At 48.1% G+C, this 26,789-nt stretch overlaps 2 protein-coding genes across 2 annotated transcripts; both read left to right on the top strand.

The window, feature by feature from the left end:
• Window positions 1–1,988: 1,988 nt before the first annotated feature.
• LOC149336467 (uncharacterized) lies at window positions 1,989–8,647 on the top strand. The gene is made up of 3 exons (XM_089552919.1): window positions 1,989–2,126; window positions 3,339–3,874; window positions 7,215–8,647. The coding sequence occupies exons 2-3, from the start codon at window positions 3,375–3,377 to the stop codon at window positions 8,629–8,631; spliced, it is 1,917 nt and encodes a 638-aa protein (XP_089409045.1). The 5' UTR covers window positions 1,989–2,126; window positions 3,339–3,374; the 3' UTR covers window positions 8,632–8,647.
• Window positions 8,648–17,961: 9,314 nt separating this feature from the next.
• LOC149336466 (latrophilin receptor-like protein A) lies at window positions 17,962–25,759 on the top strand. The gene is made up of 2 exons (XM_089552920.1): window positions 17,962–18,021; window positions 24,388–25,759. The coding sequence occupies exon 2, from the start codon at window positions 24,452–24,454 to the stop codon at window positions 25,757–25,759; it is 1,308 nt and encodes a 435-aa protein (XP_089409046.1). The 5' UTR covers window positions 17,962–18,021; window positions 24,388–24,451.
• Window positions 25,760–26,789: the final 1,030 nt, after the last annotated feature.

Here is a 26,789-nt window from a genome sequence, read left to right as displayed (position 1 = left end):
CATGGCTTGGCCCGCAACGTGTGGTTGAATTTCGTCGCATTTACGTGCGTTGTAGTCTATTTTGATTGCTTTGCGAAAGCGTGGACAAGTAGGGACGCTGTGGCCGACACTATATTTCTCGCTACCTGCCGGAAAAGATAGAGGTGACCGCAAAGATGGATAAGAATGTGACGCAGCCACGAAGAGATAAGGTCTCTCTCACACACACTGTCGGCAATATGTTCAGGTGCAAATCGCATAGAGAATTCTCAACGGACCCTCTGGCCTATTCAGAACGTGGTCGGTCGGTCCAGGGGTCGAAAACCAAGATTTCCAGTACTGTCGGTCGGCCAAGGCTGGAAAATTGATATGACATCAGTTTTAGCCAGTTGCTTCGAAGGTAGGGAAGCGACGGAACAGGAAGCGATGACATACACAATCTATGCGCGCATTTACAACTGTTGATCACAACATTTATTACATAATACACAATCATAACGCCTACCTGAAAAAGAAGTGGAAGGATTGAACAGACGAAAGAAAATTATGACTCTCACCGGTCATCGTTTCTCGTGTTTGCGCGGTGGATATTCTTCACAGAGGCTTTTTTTTTCTAATGATTTGTACCGTAGATTATTAACTGGCGTTTCTTCCCTAAAACTCACGGGTCTCTTTATGTCTGTGAACGTGGTCCCTACCATTTTAATTAATGACAAGCGCGCCAAAACGAGCAGAGACACGTATAGGCACGTACTGTTGTCTCGAGCTCTATCCGCAATCAGAGACATAGCTGAGTGTGCCCGATACCATTACTCGACAAATCTTTTTTCTCGCTATACGGACCTCTCACGCATGATGGCTTAACTGTACCGCCTCGCTGCGAGTAGTATGTCGGGACACATTCTAATTTGGTATACTTTGGCCTGCCTGCTCAATATTCCGTCCATTAACAGTTCTCATAGGACATTTGTTAAGAACTTTGAGGATTCATAATAGACACCCTTAGCATACCGTGTACCGTGTTACCGTTACCGATGCCGGAGTACCGGGAGCCAGCCTAAAGCCAATGCGCATGCGCAAATCACCTTGGCCGCGCCAGGTGGCGCCAGGTACCCGGTAGCTTCGCTTGCGCCTGCAGCATCGGGACCAATCAGCGCGTGCTCACCGGTGTTGGGCGAGCTCCCATTACTCCGGTAACGGTAACGCGGTGCACGGTATGCTTAAAGGTGTTTATTGTTTATTATCCTTAAAGCTACGCTATAGATCTCGTCATTTTCCCCGCAGGACACTGTAATCAGAAAATCAGAGTTTGGTGAAGTGCTGCCCATTAATTCTAATACCTACTGTGAGCACGTTTCGCAGACACGCAGTGAATTGCAGCGGAGAAAATGTCTCCCTGCTCAATTGGTTTGCTGTTCGTGTTCTCAAGTCCTCCTTATGAATGGACGTCCATTGCCCTCGCTCTTCCACTGGCCTGTTTACACGATGGCTACGATGCGCGCCATTGTTGGTGGTGCACAAAGGGCTTAAAGGTGAAATAGCTTTCGTGGGCTGTCATACTTTAGCGATAACGTAACCCCTGCCGCAACACTTTGTCGCGAATTCAGCGATGCCGAAGTCATCGTGAAGGTTTGCGTAGTATACTCGGAATCACTGAATCCACAAGAATGTTACCTAACGGCTCGCCAAGACTTGCCGCAAAATTGAAATAGAAATAATATGATCGAGGGATAGTGCTGTCTTTGATGTCAGTGCTACGAACAGCAGTTGCCATCCGCAGTCACTCGGACATTAAAATTACCGCCGCTCAAAGAGCCTGATATGTTATCATGCGATAGCAGCCCGATGTCAGCTGACTAATGCGTTACGTCAACGGCAAGGCGTCCCGATATTTGCACAGCCCATTTGTGCCCAGCCCAGGCTTTCTTTTTTTTGCCATCTGTGCCGACCCATGGACTCAGTGACCGCTGACGATCAGGCGCTGCGGACGTCGGTCAGAATATCGTTGTCCCGGCAATGTGCCCCATTCGTTCACGTGGCTAATGGATGCATTGTGGAAGTCTCTCCGGTTCTCCGGCAAACGTGCTTCATTTCTGAAACTGTCGGGTGCGCGTTCCGTACGTCTCGTCCCCAGGACTTCAAGAAAGGTACCTTATAGTACATTACTGCATAGCGTAGCAAAGTAGGATGTGCATGTCGTGGTACAGTGGAGTATTGTGTGGTATGGCCAGCATTGTATGGTATAGTATGGTATAGCATAATATGGTATGGCAGGCAGCACTTCGGCGTCTTTTAGCAAATGCGTGGTGCGCGTTCGGTCGGCTCTTCGCCTGGTCTTGGAGAGAAGTACGTTATTGTACTTGGGGCTTAACACCTCAACGCTACATAGCCTAACTAGCTCATCAGTGTTTAGCGTTGTTATGCTATATGGAATCTTAGAGCATGCGACCATAAGCATTTCCATCTCACTCTTCAACTGACTCTCCGCCGTTGAACCGCACCCTAACAGGTTATAGTAACATAAACGTGTATAGATGTCACAGTAAGAGGAATATGATCAAATTTTCCCCGCGAGCTTAACTTTGATTCGCTCCTAATGCACCTTTCCCAACCCCAGCTTAAAAACGGTGGTCCGCCAAAAAACGCGTGTCAATGTTAGAATTATCTGCTCGAGTGTTTCAGCAATGAGCGAAAGAATAAATACATCGAGGACTACGTGAGGATAACAGAGGGCACAGCTAGGATCAGTCTCGTTTATACAACGACACCACCACCTACCACACAGCTGCAGTAGTACGGACGGCAGATAATAATAAGCATGCAGCATGAAAACGCACAAATTACTGGTTTTGGACTGCGTGTGTGTTCCATATGTCAACGTCCTGCATTCCCTTCAGTGCCCGATGAGGTATGAGCTGGAAACAGAATAGAAGTGCTCTTCGTCGCATTCGCTGTTACGCGCAAACGGCATCACTACGTCCCATTCGCGTCAGGAGCTTCGCCGTTTTCCTTGTCGAAGTCTGCATTGCGGCTGACTGATCCCCGGTTTAAGCTTATCATTCCATATTGTTTGCAATATTTCAACAAGTAGTGGCCCTTTTACAGAAAGAGCCAAAGCCCTTTTTGAAGCCTTATTTGAAGTGCACACTCAAGTCTCGGTACTCTTGACGACACTCCTGTTCAACAGTTCTGAAGTTGACATCATCACATTCTCATTAAGCTGGTGTTGTGTAGGTATGATGTAGAATTTTTGATATCACAAACGTGCTGATTATGCAAAAGCTCTCTTCTAGACCTAACGCATCTCTCTAATTTTTCTCCTCTGGTCTTCTTTCGGTTGTTTCAATATCTATGCGCAGCTACTCCAAAGGAAAGCTGTACCATAAAAGCAGACGATGGCACAGTTATCATGGATGGCGTGCCTCCTTTCGGTTTGGGCAGCGGCATCTTTTGATGAAATGGATTACGCTTACGACGATTCCTGCGAATTACCGTGGACAGTGCCGAGAGGCGCTTACCAGGACCTTCCAGACTGCGTCTTCGATACCCTAATGGACTGCCCCAAACACTACCATGGTTGCTCGGACGACCTGATCAGCTGTGGCGAGCCGGATTCCTTTGTGGTCACTTGTTCGTGCGCGCCAAACTGCAGAGCCTACGAAGACTGCTGCTGGAACGTTGAGCTCCCTGAACATGCCGAAGGAGCCGACATGTCTCGGAGTTCGTGCGTGGAAGTGAAACGCCTCTCAGACCCTCCTGTACCTCTTAAAATGGTCGTAGGATGTCCGCCGGCGTGGCCTGACAACGACATCAGAAAAGGATGCGAAGAATCGGAGTCATTTGATGACGTTTTCTACCGCATTCCGGTAACAAGCACCCACCACGTTACATACAGGTAAGGAACGCTGAAAAGAACCACGAGAAGCTCTCAGTTTTTTGTTTTGCTCACCCCTTGATTTACTTCAGTTGTTTGCCGTTGCACGTACACTGCTATAATGTATCCTTGTACTGTATATTCTGTCACTAGACAAACAATGCCCGTATAACCCTGCTTCTCTTTCATTTAACCCGCTGAAGTGTGGTTATAAGAAACATCCCACAATTCTCTCTCTAGTACTCGACTAAGAAAGAAAGGCGTCCGTTCTTCCGGCCTTGTGAGCAGGTTATTAACTAACACACACATTACCACAGTATAATTTGCATTATAATGTGGGAAAGAAAACCCTCGAGGTCAATGCACCACGAGCTACAACGTCATCGTAGTGTTTCAAGGCCCTTTCAATTCATGCTCGGAGGAGTAGCATCGAAGTATAGAGTGTTTTGCCTCTGGTATATCACGTTTTAAAAAAGCCTGGTAGGTAGTGGTATTAACATGAAAAATATTTCCCTAAAAAGCAATAATTAAAATATATTAAAATAGATTTCTCTCCGACAGGTGCAAGAACGTAACTCGTAAGGAATGAACCAGTCGAAACGTACCAATATTTGTTGGTTTAGGAAAAGGCAGGTATCGTCTCTAGATGAAGTTTCTAGTAAACAATAGAACTGCTTTCAATCGAGTTTTCTATAGTGGTGAAACAACGTCTCCCTTTTTCTTTTATGTGAACAAACAGTAGATGAAATATTTTCGCCATGCTGACTTCTTGTAGAACCGTTCCTCGCGCTTTTGACAACAGGTTACCTGATTACTAGAGATGGTAACTAAAAGATTACCAATTTCAGACACCCGCTGCTGTGGCTTTATGGCTATGAATTTTTTATGCTAAGCATGATACCGAGAGATCGGAAAAGTGGCCTTAGAGGACACATTTAAATTGGCGCAAAAATGAGAACACTTTCCCATGCTTTGCTGCGTGAGGTGGCATGCACCTGCTGAATGTTACTACGAAGGATTAGGCACCAAAGGAAAAAGGTTTCGCATGTCCCTCGCCTGACAGCGCTCCGTCATTGTACGTTGAAATGACGTGCAAAATTTGGCGCGTATTCAAAGCTTAGGAACACGAGCAGGAGTGCAAGGTCCGGTTCCTCCATTGTGTCACGAAGCTGCCAAGGGTGGGGGGAACATTTCACAGCTACACGTGGATATATGATGGACGCCGTATATGAAGGCCTCCGTGTTAGTCTGCTCCTCCTTTGATAAAGGCAGGAACGCCTTGGCAACCAAACATGCCACACTCTCAGGCGCCAAGGCCATCTGCTTCGTTTCGGTCTTTGCCGCCGCGGTGGCTGTGTTTATGGTGCTGGGCTGCTGACCCGAAAGACGCGGGTTCGATCCCGGCGGCGGCGGTTGAATTTCTTTGGAGGAGAAATTCTAGAGGCCCGTGTGCTGTGCGATGTCAGTGCACGTGAAAGAACCCCAGGTGGTCGAAATTTCCGGAGCCCTCCACTACGGCGTCTCTCATAGCCTTAGTCGCTTTGGGACGTTAAACCCCATAAACCAACCAACCAATCGTTTCGGTCTACACAGCATTAAGGGGAACCTTGCCACCTATTGTAAACAAAGTGGCCTTTTACAAGCAGATTGAGGCGGTCCTCCTCACCCGACTTAGTGGGTTACTCATACCCTTTTTCCGACTTGTAGTCCTGCGACCTGGAAATTAACTACTATTTCATATAATCGTTCTTTTTCCCCATCCTCCAAACATGGAAACAGGCCTTCCTCTACGTCAATAAAAGTTCATTCATTCATTCATTCATTCATTCATTCATTCATTCAGTCGGTCGGTCGGTCGGTCGGTCGGTCGGTCGGTCGGTCGGTCGGTCGGTCGGTCGGTCGGTCGGTCGGTCGGTCGGTCGGTCGGTCGGTCGGTCGGTCGGTCGGTCGGTCGGTCGGTCGGTCGGTCGGTCGGTCGGTCGGTCGGTCGGTCGGTCGGTCGGTCGGTCGGTCGGTCGGTCGGTCGGTCGGTCGGTCGGTCGGTCGGTCGGTCGGTCGGTCGGTCGGTCGGTCGGTCGGTCGGTCGGTCGGTCGGTCGGTCGGTCGGTCGGTCGGTCGGTCGGTCGGTCGGTCGGTCGGTCGGTCGGTCGGTCGGTCGGTCGGTCGGTCGGTCGGTCGGTCGGTCGGTCGGTCGGTCGGTCGGTCGGTCGGTCGGTCGGTCGGTCGGTCGGTCGGTCGGTCGGTCGGTCGGTCGGTCGGTCGGTCGGTCGGTCGGTCGGTCGGTCGGTCGGTCGGTCGGTCGGTCGGTCGGTCGGTCGGTCGGTCGGTCGGTCGGTCGGTCGGTCGGTCGGTCGGTCGGTCGGTCGGTCGGTCGGTCGGTCGGTCGGTCGGTCGGTCGGTCGGTCGGTCGGTCGGTCGGTCGGTCGGTCGGTCGGTCGGTCGGTCGGTCGGTCGGTCGGTCGGTCGGTCGGTCGGTCGGTCGGTCGGTCGGTCGGTCGGTCGGTCGGTCGGTCGGTCGGTCGGTCGGTCGGTCGGTCGGTCGGTCGGTCGGTCGGTCGGTCGGTCGGTCGGTCGGTCGGTCGGTCGGTCGGTCGGTCGGTCGGTCGGTCGGTCGGTCGGTCGGTCGGTCGGTCGGTCGGTCGGTCGGTCGGTCGGTCGGTCGGTCGGTCGGTCGGTCGGTCGGTCGGTCGGTCGGTCGGTCGGTCGGTCGGTCGGTCGGTCGGTCGGTCGGTCGGTCGGTCGGTCGGTCGGTCGGTCGGTCGGTCGGTCGGTCGGTCGGTCGGTCGGTCGGTCGGTCGGTCGGTCGGTCGGTCGGTCGGTCGGTCGGTCGGTCGGTCGGTCGGTCGGTCTATACCACGCGGGTTCGACAGACGCCGTTTGCATTTCAGCAGATAAGCGTTGTTTTGTCATGTTCATTGCTTATATAGCTCGCGCAACGCACCATTACTGCGTTGTCCCGTACTCTTAACGCGGTCAAAGAACTGTGGGAGGTCAACGATGGCTTCCGATAGTTTCTACAATTTGTGATATTGTTGTGGGTGTTTCCTGAGAATTTATTTCTCAGAGTGAGGGCATGTAATGCGAAGGCAAGTTAACCGCTCGTTCTTAAGGGTAAAGGAGTGAGTCCCTAGAAAAGGCAAGCGTAGCAGGAGGCGGCACAAAGTTAGGCGGGCGGATGAGATTAAGAAGTTTTCAGGGATACGGGGGCCACAGCAGGCAAATGATATGATTAAATGGAGAGACATGGGAGAGGCGTTTGCCCTGCAGTGGGCGTAGCCAGGCTGATGATAATGATAAACGTGGACCAACTAGCTCTAATGCCTATTGGGGTGAATCTAACTGCCTTTACATTTTTTTCCAGGAATGGTTTTTGTGCGCTCTGTAACAGCGACATGGCCAAGGGCATTTTCTGGAATACTACAGTCTACAAGGAAAGGCAAGATGCAATGGTCAGCATTCCAGATGAGATCTTCAGTCAGCCCGCGCTTCATTTGAGGTCATGCGCTTCGAGTTATTTAAATGAGACATGCCCACCGCACGTGCCCGAAGATGTGGCGCGTAAATGCAGGATGTACTATGCTCCCGTAGAAGACAGCCGTGGGGTAGCATTTAAGAACGTCTACTGCGCCATTTGCAACGGGGCTATCGAGTCCACGTTATCTTGCCGTCAAAAACGCTATCAGCCGACCTGGCGTCCTCACGAGAACCGTCAGCCGCCTAATTTGGCTGCTATTTTCAAACCTGTGAGAAGGACACCAAGCTGCCTTGCCGAATACAACGGTCGCTGCTACATCAAGTTAGAGACTGACGGGGAAAGTCTTTACCAAGTGAGAGCTTTGGACGGATCGCCAGGATCTCTACTTACGAGCTTCGGTGATGAAGATGAAGTTCCCAGAAGCTACGAAGTGGAACACTACCTCACCGTGATCTGTATGTCCCTCTCTATAGGCTGCCTCCTGCTAAAGATTGCAGTATTCTGCGCCTACAAGAAGTCAAGAAGCTTCTCGTCCAAGTGCACTCTCTGTCTTGCCTGTACCCTCGTGCTCACACACTTGGTATTCCTGATCACAAACAGCATAAACGTTCCGCCTACAGGGTGTGTGGTGGGTGGAGTCCTCGTTCACTATGGGTTCCTGTCCACATTCTGCTGGACGAGCTCGCTGTCATACGACATCTGCAAGAGCTTAACCGCCGTAAAGCTGTCCTCGACACGTGACAGCAAGCTGGCTTCCTACGGACTATTCTCCTGGGGCTTGCCTCTGGTCATCACCGCTGCGGCTTTCACCGTGGACAGGACGCTGCCTGGAACTGTCCTGTCACCGAGCTATGGCAATCCTATTTGCTGGATAGGGACTTTCTGGAGTCTAGTCCTCTATTTTCTCATTCCAGTGGCGGTACTCCTGCTGTTGTGCCTGTTCTTCTACTTCAAATCAGTGTCGTATATTCGTCAGACGTCCTCTGCCACTGGACCCGCGCGTAGAGAACAGGATCCCAGTGCAGTGGAAGAAAAGAGAAGCGCGAAACAACGCAATCATGCAGTTCTCTTTGTGAGGCTTGCCGTGGTCATGTGTTCTCCTTGGGCTGTCGCCTTCCTGGGAACCTTCGTTGAGTCCAGGGTGGTTGACTCCATTGTGAACACTCTTGTGGGCTTACAAGGGGTATACTTGTTCTTCGCGTTCAGAGATTATAGCTATTTTTTGACGTCTATGCAGAAGCGGAGCATTTCCGCATTGCTTATGAAACGATCTGGAACATCTCAAGAACGACTTGCTCCGTGAAAAACGGTGGCTGCAAACTTCCACTCCACTAGATGTTGACGCCGGAAATATATCATTCCATTTGGTGATGAAAGTCTGTGTTGTTGTGCATCTGTGTCGGGAGCGATTTTTCATGCGGAACCATTAGCGGTGTCTTCTCTCCGCTTCTCATTTTCATGTTTCCAAATTGTTTTTGGACCTGATTTTTATACATTGCTTTTATGCATATCCGGAATATTACTTTGTGACAAAGTAATACGATATCATTGTAAAAATGCTGTGAGAGTTGATTTAAAAGGTCATTGATCTGTAAAAGTAGCTTCTTTGAACGGGATCGCCACAATGTACGCATACGAGCTATCCATAGGATGTATTTTCGGTTGGCTGTCGGGTAACCATGTGTACACTAAATTACGCAAAGTGGTGTCACGATTCGCATTTTTCAATCTACCTAATTCACACATTTGTTTTTTTGGAGAATTTATGGCGTGACTTGCATGTGTGCAGAGAAAGTAAGCGCTGTTTATTTATTACGAGCATGGTTCGTTTCAAGAATGAATCAATCTTGAAAACAAACATTCTCCGGATAAAAATTCTCACTGTACCCTGTCTCGGTGCCTCAGTGGTTATGACATACGATTGCTAAGCTCGAAGACGGCAGTTCGATCCCGGCCACAATGCCACATTTCGATGAGAAGGAGACGCTATTCACCCATGTTCTGTGCGATGTTATGGCACGTTAAAGAAGTCCAGGTGGTCGAAATTAATCCCAAGCTCTCCACTACGGTCTCCCTCAAAGCCCATGAGCAAGACGCCTTTACGAGCAGTACTAGATGCAGGAAGGACGCAGTTCATGATTTATTTGCGAGCTGACTGGCTGCGCGTTCAAGCTGGCAAAAGTTGTATTGTCTGTTTTACTTGAAATAGTGGCTTTGTTAAGCTTATTTACTGTTGTCGCCCGATAATTCCTCCTGAAGAATTCGTCAGTGTTGCCAGCTGTACCTTTAACAGAATGCCATGCTTAATTCTTTGGTTTCCGGAAAATCACTATAGCAGAACACATACCTACATTTTAGTATTGCATTAGATTTACTTGGATGACACTCAGGATCATTACGTACATTATATAGGACCACCTGAAATGACTGATTGTGCCTGTAAAGAATGAAAAGACTCGCAATGGATGTCTTTGATAACCGCTTTATTTGGCATTTACAGCAAAAAATGGGACTTTTCGCGCTCTAAGCACAAAATTCGCTCGTACAGTCTTTGTCAAAAGTAACCAGGCTGCACGTTTTTCTTCTCAGTCGTATATCAAAGCCATTGTGCCAGCCCTCAAGCTCTAAATCTCTGTATGATAAGAACACCTGTTCTCACCTTCAAAGAATGTTTTGATCTTTAAGGAAGCCGTGAGGGCTCTGTTATGCGAATGAGAAGCAAACCATGGATCCTGGTTACTTTTGACAAAGACTGTACGTTTATTATGACCATTTTCTATTCGTTTCTGTTGCCCTCTCTATCCTGGCATCTTTTAGCATTGCTGTACTCAGGTTGGCCTTCAGGAAGCCTGAAGATAAAGAAAGATGGCAATTGTTAAGATAAAAACATAGGCATCTCCTTAACTCTAAAGGTGATTGCAGTTAAAGCACAACAAAGTGAATGACACAGCAGGGCATCGGCACTCATCATCATGCTGACGAGGTTTTCCAACATTTCAAAGGCCGCCTTCTGACCTCTCAATCCCTTCTAGCTGAAACCAAGGGCAGAACACGTCTTCAGCGGTGCAAAAGGCTTCGAGCAAAGTCATGCCGGTCCTTTGCCTTAAAACGTGAAAAGTTCACCACCCTGGGCAGATATGAAAACTCTTGGGCAGTGAAAAACGTCCCAAGAAACCGTTGTGGCTATTAGCTATAATTCAAGGGCTGTTTAATTTCAGTCGTTGTTCGATTCCTGCGTTCTGTGAGCTGACGACATTATTGTTTTTAATGCATTTGTCAGTTATCCTGTGTGCGATTTTCCTGGATCCTGTCTGTGAAAATGCACTGTACATATTGGCGCTTTCTCACTACACACATGTATTCGTAAGCCAAGGTTGTTGTGTTGGTTTTGATTTCGAAGGACAGATCCCCATCAAGTGTGTGTATCACCTTTTGCCGGTCTTACCCTTGCTTGTTTACGCAGTTGTAAAGAAACCGAAATAAACTTTACTTCTAAGATACCCAATGATATTTACCGTGCTGCAGTCACCCTGTCCGAGCAAACTTCTTGATCCCTCCACCTGCAGCCCCCCCCCCCCCCTTTCCCCCGACATTATTTATTCCTTGTATTCCGCTCTTACCCCAAACAGATCTGACCCCTTTTCTTTAGATGCCGTGTTTCGTCCGGATGGGTACCGCTCGGATCAACTGTTACCATAACAATTTCAAATTGTCTACACTAGACTGCATGTTTTTTTCACAAAGACAATAATAGGGATGCAACTGTTATGTATTGTTCTCTTGAAGAATGCAGACAAGCTGGTCTACAGCCGCACCTTGAAAATATCTAGTTTGTAACATAAAGCTCCTGCCAAGAATGTTTCATGCTAACTTCATGGTGTTGCATGCTTAAACTTAATGTTCATTTCGGACAGAATTAAATAGAAACTAAGAGTACAGCTTGTCTCGAAGCAGCAGTAGACGTACGGTTTGCTGTAAACTTACCGCTCGCTAGGTGTGACTAATTACTTCGGGAAGTGATGCAGCGTGCGTATGAGGAAAGCATCAAACGATTCAGCGAATGGCGCACGATACTGGCAAGTATAGCCGCCAAAAAGAGTGAAAGTACCGGGACCTAATACGTCCATCATCATCATCATCAGGCTCAATACGCCAATGGCAGAACAAAGACCTCTCCCATATCTCTCCAACTGACACCATCTTGTGATAGTTACGGACACCCTCTTCGCTCAAACTCCTTATTCTCATCCGCCCGTCTAATTTTCTGCTACGCTTGCCTGCTACGCTTGACTTTTCTTAGAATCCAGTCCGTTACCATTAACGACAAAGCCAACACACATTGCCGCCGCGGTGGCTCAGTGGCTATGGTGCTCGGCTGCTGGCCCGAAAGACGCGGGTTCGATCCCGGCCGCGGCGGCTGAATTTCTTTGGAGGAGAAATTCTAGAGTCCCGTGTACTGTGCGATGTCAGTGCACGTTAAAGAACCCCAGGAGGTCGAAATTTCCGGAGCCCTCCACTACGGCGTCTCTCATAGCCTTAGTCGCTTTGGGACGTTAAACCCCATAAACCAAACCAAACATAGTTGCCAACAGACATATCGCGCTTTTTGGCGGCAACAAAAAGTGTCTACGAAGCATTTAAATAAAATATTAAAACTCGCACTTATCACATGCACGTCTTTTACAAACAATTTCTCTCAAGCATTATAAAACTACTACTACTTAGGCAATTGTTCATTACGTTTTTGTATACTTAAATTTTATGGGAACGCTGTAAAAAATATTATCTTGTATCACCACATGACGAACGCAAAGAAAAAGAATCAGGACGAAGTTCTCACTGTTAACTTAGGTAAACAAGAACAACTGAACAAATTTTTAGGTGCGCATAGTATATGGGAAAAGCGTTGCATTAGCGTTACTTTGACCTCCTTTTTCTTTCTCTGCGTGTTCGTCTAGTGGCGCTAGAACTGGATCTCTGCCAATTCGCCAAAACTCCAGGCCTTCTGTGGTAAAAAAAAAAATTACCGACGATTACGTTACTTCCTAATGCGAAATTTGAGCGCAGCTCATCAGCTGTTCGAGATTTTCGATATATTGAGGCAAAGAATCCGAGCAAGGCACGTATCTACAATTACAGACAACTTGCTATTTTTCACACATATTCCTTCTTCAAGAAACACTCCACTAACAGTTCTTGATTGTCATGAAGGAAGCTTTGTGGACGGAGAAATAGATGGATATATGCTCGACTTGCTGCACCAATGCCTGGTTCTCAATGACGAGGTCGGCGCAAGTATTTCGCGAGGTTGTCACAGCCATGGTAGGCGTTACGAGCCAGATGAACAGGATGTTCTCTCGCATAAGTGGTAAGAAATTCCTGCTTGTCTTTATATACACGTTAATGTCCCTACTCACCTTGCCACCCTGTCAGGTGGCAATTAATGTTTGATCGCGAGAGTTCGCTCACCGTTGTCAGCGCTAACGCATACAGCCCACATCTCTCTCTCTCTCTCTCATCACCCCACGTACCTATAAGCGCGATTCAGGCGTACACTGCCCCAGGGAGCCAGTTATGCGTACTTCCTTTCCTTAAAATGATCGGAGTGTAAAACGTTGTCAACGCCAACGCCAATAAACACAATAAACGCCGACGGCCTATGGCTTCAGCGCCGCGTTTCTGGCACAGCCTTGTCAACGCATGCAGCCCACATCTCTCTCTGATCACCCTACTTACTTATAAGAACGATTCAGGCGTCCTCCGACCCAGGGAGCCAGTTACGCGCACCTCGTTTCCTTAAATTGGCACAACGTTATCAAGTTTGCAAAATAAGCATATCGATGTTGGTACATATTTGGAAGCACTGAATCATAATTTTTTCCATACTAGCCTTCCCGGAAACTTGGTTCGATAACGCACAAGATGCTGTGCACTTCGACAATTATAGCTGCGAAACACTGTGTCGTCAGCGGCAAAGGGGTGGCGGTGTGGCACTTTGTATCAGCAGCGATATTATTTACAATGTTATCCCAAAATATACACTTATCATAGAAGACTACGAATGTCTAAAAGTTGTAGGTCATGCTTTTGCAGTAGCTGTTATTTACCGCCTACCTTCAAGGTCTGTTTCCGCATTCTTTAAGCTTCTTTGAAGAACTCGGCGAATACCTGCTGTCATTACATATTCCATTCGTCATGCCAGGCGATTTCAATATAAACATGCTTTCATTCGGCAGTTCTTGCAATGCTTTCCTCACGACAATGCATTCGATAGGACTTGTTAATTCTCGTTGTATATTCTCGTTTTATACACGTAATGACATCCTGTACAAGAAATACGCAAGAGCCGCCGCGGTGGCTCAGTGGCTATGGTACTCGGCTGCTGTCCCGAAAGACGCGGGTTCGAACCCGGCCGCGGCGGTGGAATTTCTTTGGAGGAGAAATTCGAGGCCCGTGTACTGTGCGATGTCAGTGCACGTTAAAGAACCCCAGGTGGTCGAAATTTCCGGAGCCCTCCACTACGGCGTCTCTCATAGCCTTAGTCGCTTTGGGACGATAAACCCCGTAAACAAATAAACAAACAAGAAATACGCAAGAGACGCTGACCGTGCCGAACTCCAACTCGTGCCGTCAGGTCTCCGCGATGGCATCCTTTCTGCCAGTCACAGTGAACCCACTTCTGGTCGTTTGGGATTTGAAAGCACTCTCGCCAGGGTGCGCCACGAATATTTGCCAAACCTTGCCCGTACTATCCTCCGCTACCTCAGAGGTTGCCGTAGATGCCAGAGCCGCAAGTCACCGCTTCGAACATTTGACTAAGTCGGCATAGATTTTTTGAGCCCAATCGCTGCATCATTGGCCGACAGTAAGTAATTGCGACTTACAATTTGCCATGCTATACGGCACTAAGGAGGTGTCATGTGGCACATTGTCTGAAATCGCAAAGTTCTTGATGCGCCACATGGCTTAATCACATGGCGCCTTGCCTTACGTCATCCCCGATCAAGGCACAGCATCCACAGCCCAGCTCATGCACGAGGTGCTTCACTAGAGGCCCTCAGGCCATTGCAAGATTACTGCCTACCACACGCAGTCAAACTGGCCTACGGAACGACGCATCAAAACCAAGCGGCCATGCTCGCAATATGCGTAGACGTAGAACCACGAGACTTGCGACGAGATCTTTTAATACGTGACATTCGCGTATAACTCGGCCGCGCAAAAAACGACTCGGTTTACGCTGTTTCGCCCCGTCTACGGGCGTGCTGTGCAAACAGTGTTATATGCCATACTTCCGTGCACAGCCGATCACCAGGCGCCAGCGCCGGACGCTGAAGATTTTACCAAGTACGCCGAGGAAGCCCGCCAACTTCATCAGGCGGGAACAGGGGACGGATGCACACGGCTACAGCCAATGGGTGCTTTGGCTGCTGGCCTGTCAGTCAGCCAGGCTTGTGGGAGAAACTCTCAAGTCGCCACTTTTTACTTCCCGCAAAGTGTTGCGCCGCATAATCGCCGGCGGTACTGTGCGGAGTCCACGCCATCGACATCAGCTTGAGGAAGTGTTCTTACTCCACATCAAGCCCTACTTCATGCAATGACGAACAGCTTTTCTGCATTTTTTTTTTGTTAGCCGGGAGACAATTTGCCTGCTGTAATTTTCCCCCGTCCGTTTGCTCGGTTTATTTACTCACAACAGTTAAGCTCAGTTTCCGACAACTCTTTCCTTTTTTTTTTTTCGCCATGGGAACAATGCCACCTGGTGTCCCCATATAGCACCTGAAGACAGGGAAGTTGAAAACTCACGTTCCCTTGTAGCTTGGGGCATATAGAGGAGTATCTAGGTAATCTACCTAACCACTGTGCCGTTTTTACAACTGCCTCCCAGCAAAATGAAAAGGCAGCCATTGACATTCTCTCAAAGGCTCTTGATTGGAGTTATTCATTTCGGACCCCTGACTATGCCCCTATTTACGACGCTCAGTTTCTGACCATTGATTTGGCCTTGATGAGGATTCCCTGCAGAATCTCTGAGGTTACTTTATTTTCAGACAGCCTTTCCGTCTTGACAGCGCTCGAAAAATAGAAGTATTCTCCTATGAGCCGTTCTCTTCAATTTTTATTCCACCACATAATACAGAAGTACGCTTTCAATGGGTCCCTGGGCACTGTGCATTGCTTCTAATGAGAGGGTTGATTTTTTAGCAAATTCCACTCCTGGGGCACCTATTGCCTTGTTCGTGCCAAATACTGTCTACTTGACTACCCTACGCTTTCAACAATTTCGGATGTGCAGTTTAAGGCAATGTGAGATGTCCATGCCCCTCTTACGCTGCAGAATACGGCGGCCAAATCTTTATTAACGCCGATAGTAGTTATCTATGACCAACCTTTGTGAGTCTTGTGGCGAAATGATGATGATGGCGATGTAGAGTCCATAGATCACTTTTTCCTTTTCTGACAGCTGTTCGCTGCTCTCCGTAAAATTTTCTTGCAGATCACCCTCAATCGACTAGGGCTTCCTCTATCTATTTCTATTCTCCTCTCCTTCGGGGCAAGCGCCAAGGGGTACGCCCTGAAACTAGTGCACAATTATATTCACGACTATATAATTGCATCAGGTAGATTCCTTTGCTAGAATGAGAATTCACTTTTTATTCTTTTCAGCTTCTTTTTTTTCATTTTTTCTGCAAAGTCTAAGACACAAAATTATCCAAATACTTCACTACTTGTACATGAATGCGTTTCTACCCGCCATGCACCCTGGCCAATGCCCCGCCGTGGGTATGTGCCATTAAGCCTGAGATCATCATCATGAATGCTGTCGGTGAAATGTGCCTCTTCCCTTTGTTGTGTGGTAATATGTATACTATATCCTGTCAGTTATATGCTTGTCTGGATATTTGCCTACCTTTCCAAACGCAAACCACAAAAACTCCAAACGTAAATCCTTCGCGGTCAGACGCACCGAGCCTTCTCTAGAACTGGCCTACTTCGTTTGAGTTCCTGCTTCTTTTGAACAGCATGTCCCACTTGACATAACTCCCACGGTCGCTGATAACGCTTCGCCGCTTTCGTATTTTATCGATAAAACAAACAAATGTCACCGAGCATTGGCCCAGTTTCTCGACGCTGAAGGTCGTGCCAACACACTAGGCTTGAACTCTCATCTTCACTCCAAAGAAATCTAATTTCACCAGCTCACTGCAACTTTCCGAACGCACAAATTCAAGTAGATATATTTGAACCATGGAAACAGCGTTGCCTTTGACATCAGCGCTACGAACAGCAGTTCCCATTCGTATCTATCAAGGCATGAAAATTCACCCTTTCCCTGTAGCCAACCTAGCCTAAAAAAAAAAAAACGGCGCGATAAGCTATAGTGCAATAGGAGTCCAATGTCGGCTGTCTCATGAGTTACGTAAACAGTAAGGCGTCTACGTATTCGCACAGTCCAGACGTTCCCATCACAGGCTGCTTCGCGTCATCGGAGCCGATCCTTCGACCCGTTGACCGCTGACTGTCAGATGTCGCGCATTTCGGTCAGAATTTCGTTGTGCGGAAAATGGGCCTAGTTCGCTCCCGTGCTTAACGGACGCACCGGGAAATCCCGTCGATTGCAGTCACTCGCGTTCTTTCATTCCTGCAACCGCCGGGTGCGCATTCCGTCCGCGGCTCGTCCCCGGGACCTGAAGAAAGGTACGTTATTCTACATTATGGCAATGTTCGGCGCGGTATAGCGGTATAGACAGCTAGCCTTCGTTGTATTCTTGACCGCGCACATATTCGTAATGAGTACTAGCAAAGCTTCATCGCTTTCTTTTTTATAGTCCACACCAGGAAAAACTATTTCTCGGTTTAATCATATTAACCTTTAGTGTTCGCTATGTTCGCGAGAAAGAACTGGTAAACTTCGTTAGGCCTTATCTAAGAGTGCACGTCAGGACGCTAGATGCCCATCCTGCATATTTTTACTGTAAAGAGCTCCTGGTATAGCCTCAGTACACTATTATGTCTTCTTCGCACCGTGTAGTCATGAAGCAAGTTTTTATGTCCCGAATGTTTTCATCCTGGAACAGCTCTGAGCTAGGCACACACTATTCTAGGCTACTTTACGCCTGGTCTACTTTCGGTTGTACTTTTCCTTCTATGCGCAGTTGCTCCCAAGGAACGCTGTTTCGTAAAGACAGATTATGATACAGCTTCCATGGATGGCGGGCCTGTTTTCGACTTTGGCAGCGGCATCTCTTCATGGGATGGATTATGTTTTGAACGGTTACTGCGAATTGCCGTGGACGGTGCCGAGAGGCGCTTACCAGGACCTTCCAGACTGCGTCTTCGATACCCTAATGAACTGCCCCAAACACTACCATGGTTGCTCGGACAACCTCCTCAGCTGCGACTTGACGGATGCTTTTGTGGTCACTTGTTCGTGTGCGTCAAACTGCAGAGCCTACGGGGACTGCTGCTGGAACGTTGAGCTCCCTGAACACGCCGAAGAAGCCGACACGCCTCGAAGTTCATGCATGCAAGTGAAACGCCTCTCAGACCCTCCTGTCTCTATTAAAATGGTCATAGGATGTCCGCAGGCGTGGCCTGACAACGACATCAGAAAAGGATGCGAAGAATCGGAGTCCTTTGATGAAGTTTTCTACCGCATTCCGGTAACAGGCGCCCACCACGTTACGTACAGGTGAGGAAAGTTGCGACAACTCACTACTTACTTTTTTCTTTACCTCTTCGCTTCTTTCAATTGTTCTCTATTTTTGTGGCCAGTTTCTCTTCTGTGGAAGATGCTGAAGGGTGGTTATCAAAAACATCACACTTCCATCTCTCCTACTCGATGAAGAAGAAAGAATGGCAGTGGTTTCACCCGCGTGAGCAGTAAAAACATTAGTAGCCAACGCAAACTTTCCATCATCGTGTTAGCTTTCCCACAGGACAAAGAAAAGACTAGGAGGCGAAGCACCGCTAATTGTATCTTCACTGTGGTGTGTCAAGGTACTTTCAATGTATGATCTAAGGAGTTGCATCAAAGTAAGTTTTTCGCTTCAGGAATGCGTTTTTGGCCTCAAAGTGAACGAGCAGTATTAACATGAGAAAGTCATCTTCCAAGGGCAGTCTTTAAACACATTAAAATTCATTTTGTTCAACAGACGGTAAAGAGAAGTCACTCGAGATTAGTGCAGTGGAAGAGTAGCGATATTTGTTAGCCGTCACGTGATGCCGTTATCACGACATCGCTATAAGTTTTGAGCAGAACCCTAACATTGTTTTCAAAAGCCGTAGAGAGGTGTTCTTTTTTTTTTTACAAAAAGAAACGACTGACGAGATTTTCACAGTGGTGGCATTTTGAGTAAAAATTGCTCGAGCTTTTTACAGAGCTCGAAAGTGATTAATGACACCCGCCATGGTGGCTTTGTCGAGATGCACTTTCTTTCTGAGCATTACACACAGGGACCAAAAAGGGGCCGCGAGGGCTGCATTTCCATAGAGGGAAAAAATAAACAGATTTCCGTGCTCTGCTACGTTAGCCCACGTGCAGCTGGGCGACTCTAGAGGCCCGTGTACTGTGCAGTATCAGCGCACGTTAAAGAACCCCAGGCGGTAAAAATCTCCGGAGCCCTTCACTACGGCGTCCCTCATAGCCTGAGTCGCTTTGGGACGTTAAATCCACTTAAACTAAACTTTACGACGAAGGTTTGTGCTAAACAGAAGGAAAGTGTTCTGAATGCTCCACGCCTGACTGCCCTTACAAAAATATATTCAGAGAGTCTGTAGACTGCCCATTGTTTTTTATCAATACAGTTCAGAAACTCACAATAACATATCTTCTAGGGTAGTCTATGACAATCTATGTGTATTGTAAGCACAACATGCGACCTTCGTCTTCATCTCTACATATCCATCATCATCGTTCATCTTCTTCTTCGAAGTGTTGGTCGCCATATTTTCGGGTGCCATTAAAGCTCGCTCCATCCTGCGCTCTGTTTCCCGTCTCACAAGTGGAGGTGCGGGGTAGTTTGGCAGTTTGAGGATGCGGAGGACACGCGCGGAGGTTGGGTTTGGGCGAGGGGACAACGAGATAGCGCATCGGCGTCCTGGTGTTTCTTGCCCGATTTATAGGTGACGGTAAAGTCATATTCCTGGAGACGGAGAATCCAGCGGCCGAGACGCCCGGACAAGTTTTTCTGCGAGGACAACCAGCACAGGGCATTATGGTCAGTGACAACTGTGAACTGGCGGCCGTACAAATAAGGGTGAAAATTCTGAATGGCCCAGACAACAGCGAGGTACTCTTGCTCAGTTACTGTGTAGTTCTGTTCCGCTGCAGTCAGTGTACGACTGGCGTAGGCGATGACTTGCTCGCACGAGGAGTGCTGCCGCTGCAGAAGAACGGCACCAATGCCGTGTCCACTGGCGTCCGTGTGTAAAATCGTTGGAGCATTGTTGTAGAAATGTGCCAGTATCGGGTCAGATGTGAGAGCCTTCGTAGTAAAAGCGGCCTCACAGACCTCAGACCAAACAAACGGCGTGCCAGCGCAGAGGGGCTTATGCAAAGGGGCCGCAATAGAGGCAAAGTTGCGTATGAAGCGCCGGAAGTATGACGCTAGCCCCAGAAAACTGCGGAGGTCTTTGACGCGCGATGGGCGGGGAAAATGCAAAACTGCAGCCACTTTGTCTGGATGAGGCTTTACACCCTTCTGGCTAACGACATAACCGAGGACATTGATAGAAGTGGAAGCAAAGCAACATTTCTTGGTGTTTAACTGAAGGCCGGCCTCAGAAAGTGCGCTTAACACTTCATCGAGACGAACAAGATGTTCAGAAAAAGTTGAAGAAAAAATGACTATGTCGTCGAGGTAGCATAGGCACGTTTTCCACTTCAGGCCTCGGAGAACGGTGTCGATCATGCGCTCGAACGTGGCCGGAGCATTGCATAGGCCGAACGGCATAACGTTGAATTCGTATAATCCATCGGGAGTGGCGAAAGCTGTTTTTTCCTTGTCGGCCTCATGCATCGGTATTTGCCAGTATTCGGATCTTAGGTCGAGACTAGCGAAAAATTGTGCACCTTGGAGACAGTCGAGGGCGTCATCAATCCGAGGCAGCGGATAAACATCTTTTCTAGTAATCTTGTTAAGGGCGCGATAGTCAACACAAAAGCGTACTGAGCCATCCTTCTTTTGAACCAGCTTCTCGTCTTCTTTTTACTTCTCGTCTTACCTACTGCCGTACCATTGCCCGCCTGAATACCGACGCCTGCTAAGCCTCCCGGAAAAGCACCTATGATTTCTCCCACCGTTCCATATTTTTTCACCCTGGTGATGAGGTACTGCTGTGGACTCCAGTGCGTACCCCGGGATTGTGTGAAAAATTCTTGAGCCGTTATATTGGTCCGTATACTGTACTCGAACAAACGTCCCCGGTGAACTATCGCGTTGCCCCTGTTCACCCTGTTAATGATCGTCGTTGCCGAGGTGCCGAGATTGTTCATGTTTCGCGCCTAAAATCCTTCGCCCGTCCCCCTACTGTGCTATAACCTGCGCCCGGGCCGGTCGCTTTCGTACGCGAGGGGAGAAAGTGCAAGCACAACATGCGACCTTCGTCTTCATCTGTACATATCCATCATCATCGCTCATCTTCTTCGAAGGGTTGGTCGCCATATTTGCGGGTGCCATTAAAGCTCGCTCCATCCTGCGCTCTGTTTCCCGTCTCACAGTATATATACGGCAATATACTTATTATAGCCTTCTTTCCATAAATAGTCTATAAACTTAAATCTAACGAAAGTCTAGGAGACACAGGCCTATATTAGAATTAAGACATTGTGTAGATTTATGTCCTTAAAATGTCAGTAGATATGTCTGAATACGGTCTAAAGTCCTGAGGTGTGTCTGCTAAATCGTTAGCTTACTATTTTCAATAGACGGTCAAAAGACAACGCCAATAACTGTTGAAAAAAATGTCAGCACACTGCTGTCACAAATAACAAGACGCTCGATATACTGACAAGTTTTGTGTGTATCAAAGCTGTCCAGGCTGCGCGTATTCAAAACATGCCCGGTAAGAAGTGCGCCATATTGAGCCATTAAAAATTGAAGTAACGGGCCTGCTACTTTCATGAAAACCATTCTTGCGGCGCGTCGTCTGCTGTCTGCCATCCAGGTCATTTTCGAGATCTGTACAGCGCGAAAAAAGAAATACTGTAAAAATAAACAAAAAAATTCTACTCATGTCTTCCACACGCATGCTTAATAAGGCATTTCTTGGCTATATTATTCTAGAAAGGCAGTCTTCATCCTTTCAGTAAGGGCCCATGACTAATTCTGAATGGCTTTGACAAAACATTGCAATAAAGATACATAGTGTCTGAAGCACTCTTCTTCTGTATTCAATGCCTTTTGCCAAAACGATCTCTGTATAGTGTTCATTCTATGCTAGGAGAGGAGACTGAAGAAACATGGACTGTGTAAGCGTGAATTCACTACAGGCTGTCGAGAACATGTCGAGAACAGGCTGATTTGAAAAAAGTGCCTTCAAGACCCCGCTGCGCGAAACCTCGTACTGCGATTATCAGATACACGCAAGCGGTTTAAAAGCTGCCCTGCAAACCGCGGACAACTTCACCGCGGTCTTGAGGCCGTAACTTGAACCACAAAGAAGGCATGGCTGATTAATACATAAGAGTTCCCTCAGAGGTACATTTGAAGCCGCAGCGCGCAGTATCCAAAAACACGCCGACCAGAACATTGCAGCTAAGCCTTTTAAAAAAGCAGGATATGTGACCGAGAGGTAAAACGCGCATTAAAGTCGTGTTGAACTAAGTGTGAAATTCACTTAGTTTTTCACCAAGGGTAGCCGAAGCGGCGAAGGTAAAGGTGTATTTCAAGCCTGCAGCAAAATTTCCCAACTGGCGCAACACAAGTTAAAGAAAGCAACGAAGCAGCTGAAAATAGGAATAATTACAGTGAAACAGTGGACGCTATCAGCTACAGGTGCAGCGATGACACAGAGCAACCTGCAGTGAATTCGTCTGCGCCAATCGGCGCCGGTCCTAACTCTCTGTCAAAGCCGGGTCAAAGCCAGAGATGAAGAACGCATACACTGCTTAACGCCGAAATGCTGTTGTTGAAAGTCTGTGAACTCTTGAGCGGGGTTCAGGAAGGGGTCTCCTTAAACTAAATATAAACCTCTAAAAGGTCTCTTCCTCCAGGCAAACTTTACTTAAGTTTGAAAACGCGGGAAGCGGCTCACCCGCCGCGGTGGCTCAGTAGTAAGGCGCTCGTCTACCGAGCCGGAGTACCCGGGTTCGAACCCGACCGTGGCGGCCCCGTTTCGATGGGGCGAAACGCAAGAGGCGCCCGTGTGCTGTGCGATGTCAGTGCACGTTAAAGATCCCCAGGTGGTCGAAATTATTCCGGAGACCTCCACTGCAGCACCTCTTTCTCTCTCTTTCTTCTTTCACTGCCACCTTCCTCCCTTCCCTTACGGCGCGGTTCATGTGTCCGCCGAGCTTTGTGAGACAGATACTGCGCCATTTCCTTTCCTCAAAAACCAATTTATCATTTCAGAAAACTAGGCATAGTCAACAATCAGATGTATACGATAAGAGACAAGGAGACCCATTTCATTACCAATAGGGAGAAGATTAGGTTGGCCGATGATTTCCACGTAGATCTATTCAAGACTCGAAGCAACCAGGGTGATAATGAGAGAGGTAATAGTGCAGACGAAATGAACATCCCGGAGGTAATGAAAGAGGAAGCGAAGAAAGCGTTAGAAGCAACGCAAAAGGGAAAAGCAGCTGCTGAGGTAAGAGCAGATCTGTTGAAGGAGGGTGGGGAGTTTGTGCTAGAAAAACTCACCACCCTGCATACGCAATGCCTCACGCCAATTTGTCAATTTGATAATTTGCCAATTTTGCGCCTAAAATCAAAAGGATGGATGAATGCACAAGCGGCGCGCAGCGAAAGGGTGGGCGAGTTTGACCTCATAAGTTCTACGTTGTGTTTACAATGTAGTATAATCGGGCCGTCTGCGCCGGCGCGAGCATCTGTTTAACTATCGGTCTATTAACTTCCCTCCAACGCCGCAAGACTGAAACTTCGACAAATGTCCCGCGCTCAATTCTACAGTCAAAAACCACCTTTTAGTCAACTGTTACGGCCGACTACGCAATCCGAATATTTATGAAAACCGATGTTACGTCGTTTATATAGGCGATAACGCCAAGGTTTAAAAGTAAACGTAATTCTAGAGGCCCGTGTACTGTGCGATGTCAGTGCACGTTAAAGAACCCCAGGTGGTAGAAATTTCCGGAGCCCTCCACTACGGCGTCTCTCATAGCCTTAGTCGCTTTGGGACGTTAAACCCCATAAACCAACCAACCAATTCTTAGAAAGTGAGCTTGCAAGCGTCTGCAAACACTTCATGAAAATGGAGGTGACGCGGCACTAAATAGCGCATTTCGGCTGACGTCCCTGGGCTCGGCGATTTTTATAACCGCGCCTCTACGTCACAGCACGAAAAATCCTGTGAATGGCCGATGAGGGGAGCCATGCCATCCCGGGTTCCTCGCTCATTATCTTTACCCCGCGTCAAGAAAACAATAGCACATACATAGGTGGCTTCATCGGTCGAGAGCCTAACGGCGTACCCTGCTTATAACGCCAACTGTGACTTGCGGTTGTTTCTACAATATTAGGGATTGTTCTGGGTGTTCACGGGCCCCTTACCTCAGAAGTATGCCGCCACCTACAGACTGAGAATGGCGGAAAACTACAAACATTCCGGTTTTGGCCGACCGCCGAGGGCACTTTCTCCTAACGGCACCGACGGTTTCTATTTTTTAGTGGGGTATCCTCCGACCACAAAGATTATGCTATTTGAAGGTGGTGCACTCTTGAACTAGATCCTTACCATGGCATTTCATGTGCGAAAAAAAAACAGTTTAGCCGATCGTAAAAGGCACTTCTTCCTATCTTTGCTTATCGGTGTATATCTTCTTGAGTCTGGGAATCGTCAATGTGCCTTTCTTTTTCGTTTTCTTTTTCAGGAACGGCTTCTGTGCTCTCTGTAACAGCAACATTGTGAACGCCACCTTCTGGAACACAAGCTACATGGAAGGGCAAGATGCAATGGTCAGCATTCCAGACGAGATCTTCACTCAGCCCGCGCTCCATTTGAGGGCATGCATTTCTGGTTATTTAATTGAAACGTGCCCACAGCACGTACCCGACGATGTGGCGCGTAAATGCAGGATGTACTATGCTCCCGTAGAAGACAGCAGTGGGGTAGCATTTAAGAACGTCTACTGCGGCATTTGCAACGGGGCTAGAGTGTCCACATTAACCTGCCGTCAAACAAGCTATGGGGTGATCTTCCTTTCAGAGGTCAATCACCCGGTTAATTCAGCTGCAACTGTCAGGTCTGTGAAAACGACGCCAACCTGCCTTGCCGAATACAATGGGAATTGCTACATCAACCTAGAGACAGACGGAAAAAGACTCTTCCAAGTCAGAAATGTGTACGGATCGTCAACGTCCCTCCCTGCGAGCCTCGGTGAGGAAGTTGGGTTTTCCAGAAGCTACGATGTGGAGCACTACCTGAGCGTGATATGGATTTCCCTCTCTATTGGCTGCCTTATGCTAAAGACTATTGTCTTCTGCGCCTACAAGAAATCGCGGAGTTTCACGTCCAAGTGCACACTCTGTCTCGCATTTACCCTCGTGTTAACCCACTTCGTATTTCTATTTACCATCTGCACCAGCCTTCCGGCCGCAGCATGTGTGGTGGGTGGCGTGCTCGTTCACTACGGATTCCTGTCCACATTCTGCTGGACGACCGCGCTGTCATACGACATCTTCAAGAGTCTGACCACCGTAAAGCTGTCTTCGACTCGCGACACCAAGCCGGCTGCCTACGGACTATTCTCGTGGGGCTTGCCTTTGGTCATCACCGCTGCAGCCTTGACCGTGGATAGGACGCTGCCTGGAAGTGTCCTGTCACCCAGCTACGGCGATCCTATATGCTGGATAGGGACGCTGTGGAGCCTCATATTCTATTTTCTCATACCAGTGGCGGTGCTCATGCTATTCTGCCTGTTCTTCTACTTCAAGTCAGTGTCATATATTCACCGGGCGTCCTCTGCCGTTGATTCGGCACGCGGACAACATCAGCCTAGTGGAGATGGAGAAGTGAGAAGCAGGACGCAACGCAACCATGCAGTTCTCTTTGTCAGGCTTGCAATGATCATGTGTTCTCCTTGGCCTGTCGCGTTCGTGGGAACTTTGATTGAGTCGAAGACTATCGACTGCATTGTGAACATTCTGGTCGGCTTGCAAGGCGTCTACTTGTTCTTCGCTTTCAAAGATTATCGCTACTTTTTGTCACCTTGCAGAAGTGGAGCATTTCAGTCACCCTCATGAAGTGCTCTCCATCATACCAAGAACGACTTGCTCTGTGAAAAGCAGCACGCATTGCTAGTTCAGCACAGCGACTGACTGCACTGGATGCAGACTCCGAATGGGTTTCTGTTGACTTGAGAACGTGGGCCTTGTCGTGCATCTGTTCCTCGGGTGTTTTTTCGCACCAAGTCGTAGCCAGCGTATCCTCTGACTTGAAACTCAAGATTCTCACCTTCGATTCCCATCGAATTACCCCAGCTTTGTTTTCAGAGAAGTTAGTTTATTTTTCAGTCTTACATGTCGTAACAAAGTCTGAATCATGTTGCGACTCTATAATCAGAATTTATATAACGTTACCATCATTTTTCGATTCCGCAGCCCCAGGTATGACATCACCACCTTCTCGGATCTTGTCAACACGCCAACTGCAATGCCAAGCTGTCACGTTAATAACTCGGTTGCTCTTAAGTGCATGAGCATGAGCAGAGCAGCTTTTCAGCGTGTCCATGGACACTCCTTCTTCATAACAGGGCAAAAGTTCTGGACGTTCAATTCGAAGCTCAGTTGCGCCGGCAGTGAGAAAAAATAAAAACCTGAAAGGCTTGTACGGCCTGTGTCCAGTGTACTTCACTTTTCGAAAGTAATTTTAATTGCTGTAAGGAGGTACAGTCAACGAAGTTTGATTACATTTTCGAACAATATCGCAGAGTAATTCTTAACGCAACTTACTTAGTGTTCAAAAAAAAATGGCTGTGGCTTAGCTAAGGTTAAGCCTGGATATCTCGAAGTGAAAGGCTCTCGCTGCTTTTCAGCCAACTCCCAAGCTACCTGGATCGGTGTTTCTGTGCCGTCCGACTGTTGCTTCTTCTTTCATGGCGAGTGTCTGCGCCTGTTCTATGGGCAAGCGCCCCTTATATACCCCTCCTTTCAAATGCGCACTGCGCACGGATGCGGCGAAAGGTCAAACGTTGGCGAGGAGGAGAAGCGGCGGCGCACATGCGCAGTAGCGCGCGGCGGCGGCGAAAGGCAGGCGACGGAATCAGCGCACGAC

The sequence above is a fragment of the Amblyomma mixtum genome, chromosome 7 (genome assembly GCF_055824585.1).
Source record: "Amblyomma mixtum isolate Tamu chromosome 7, ASM5582458v1, whole genome shotgun sequence".
NCBI lineage: Eukaryota > Metazoa > Arthropoda > Arachnida > Ixodida > Ixodidae > Amblyomma > Amblyomma mixtum.
This window is presented reverse-complemented; position numbering and strand designations above follow the sequence as displayed.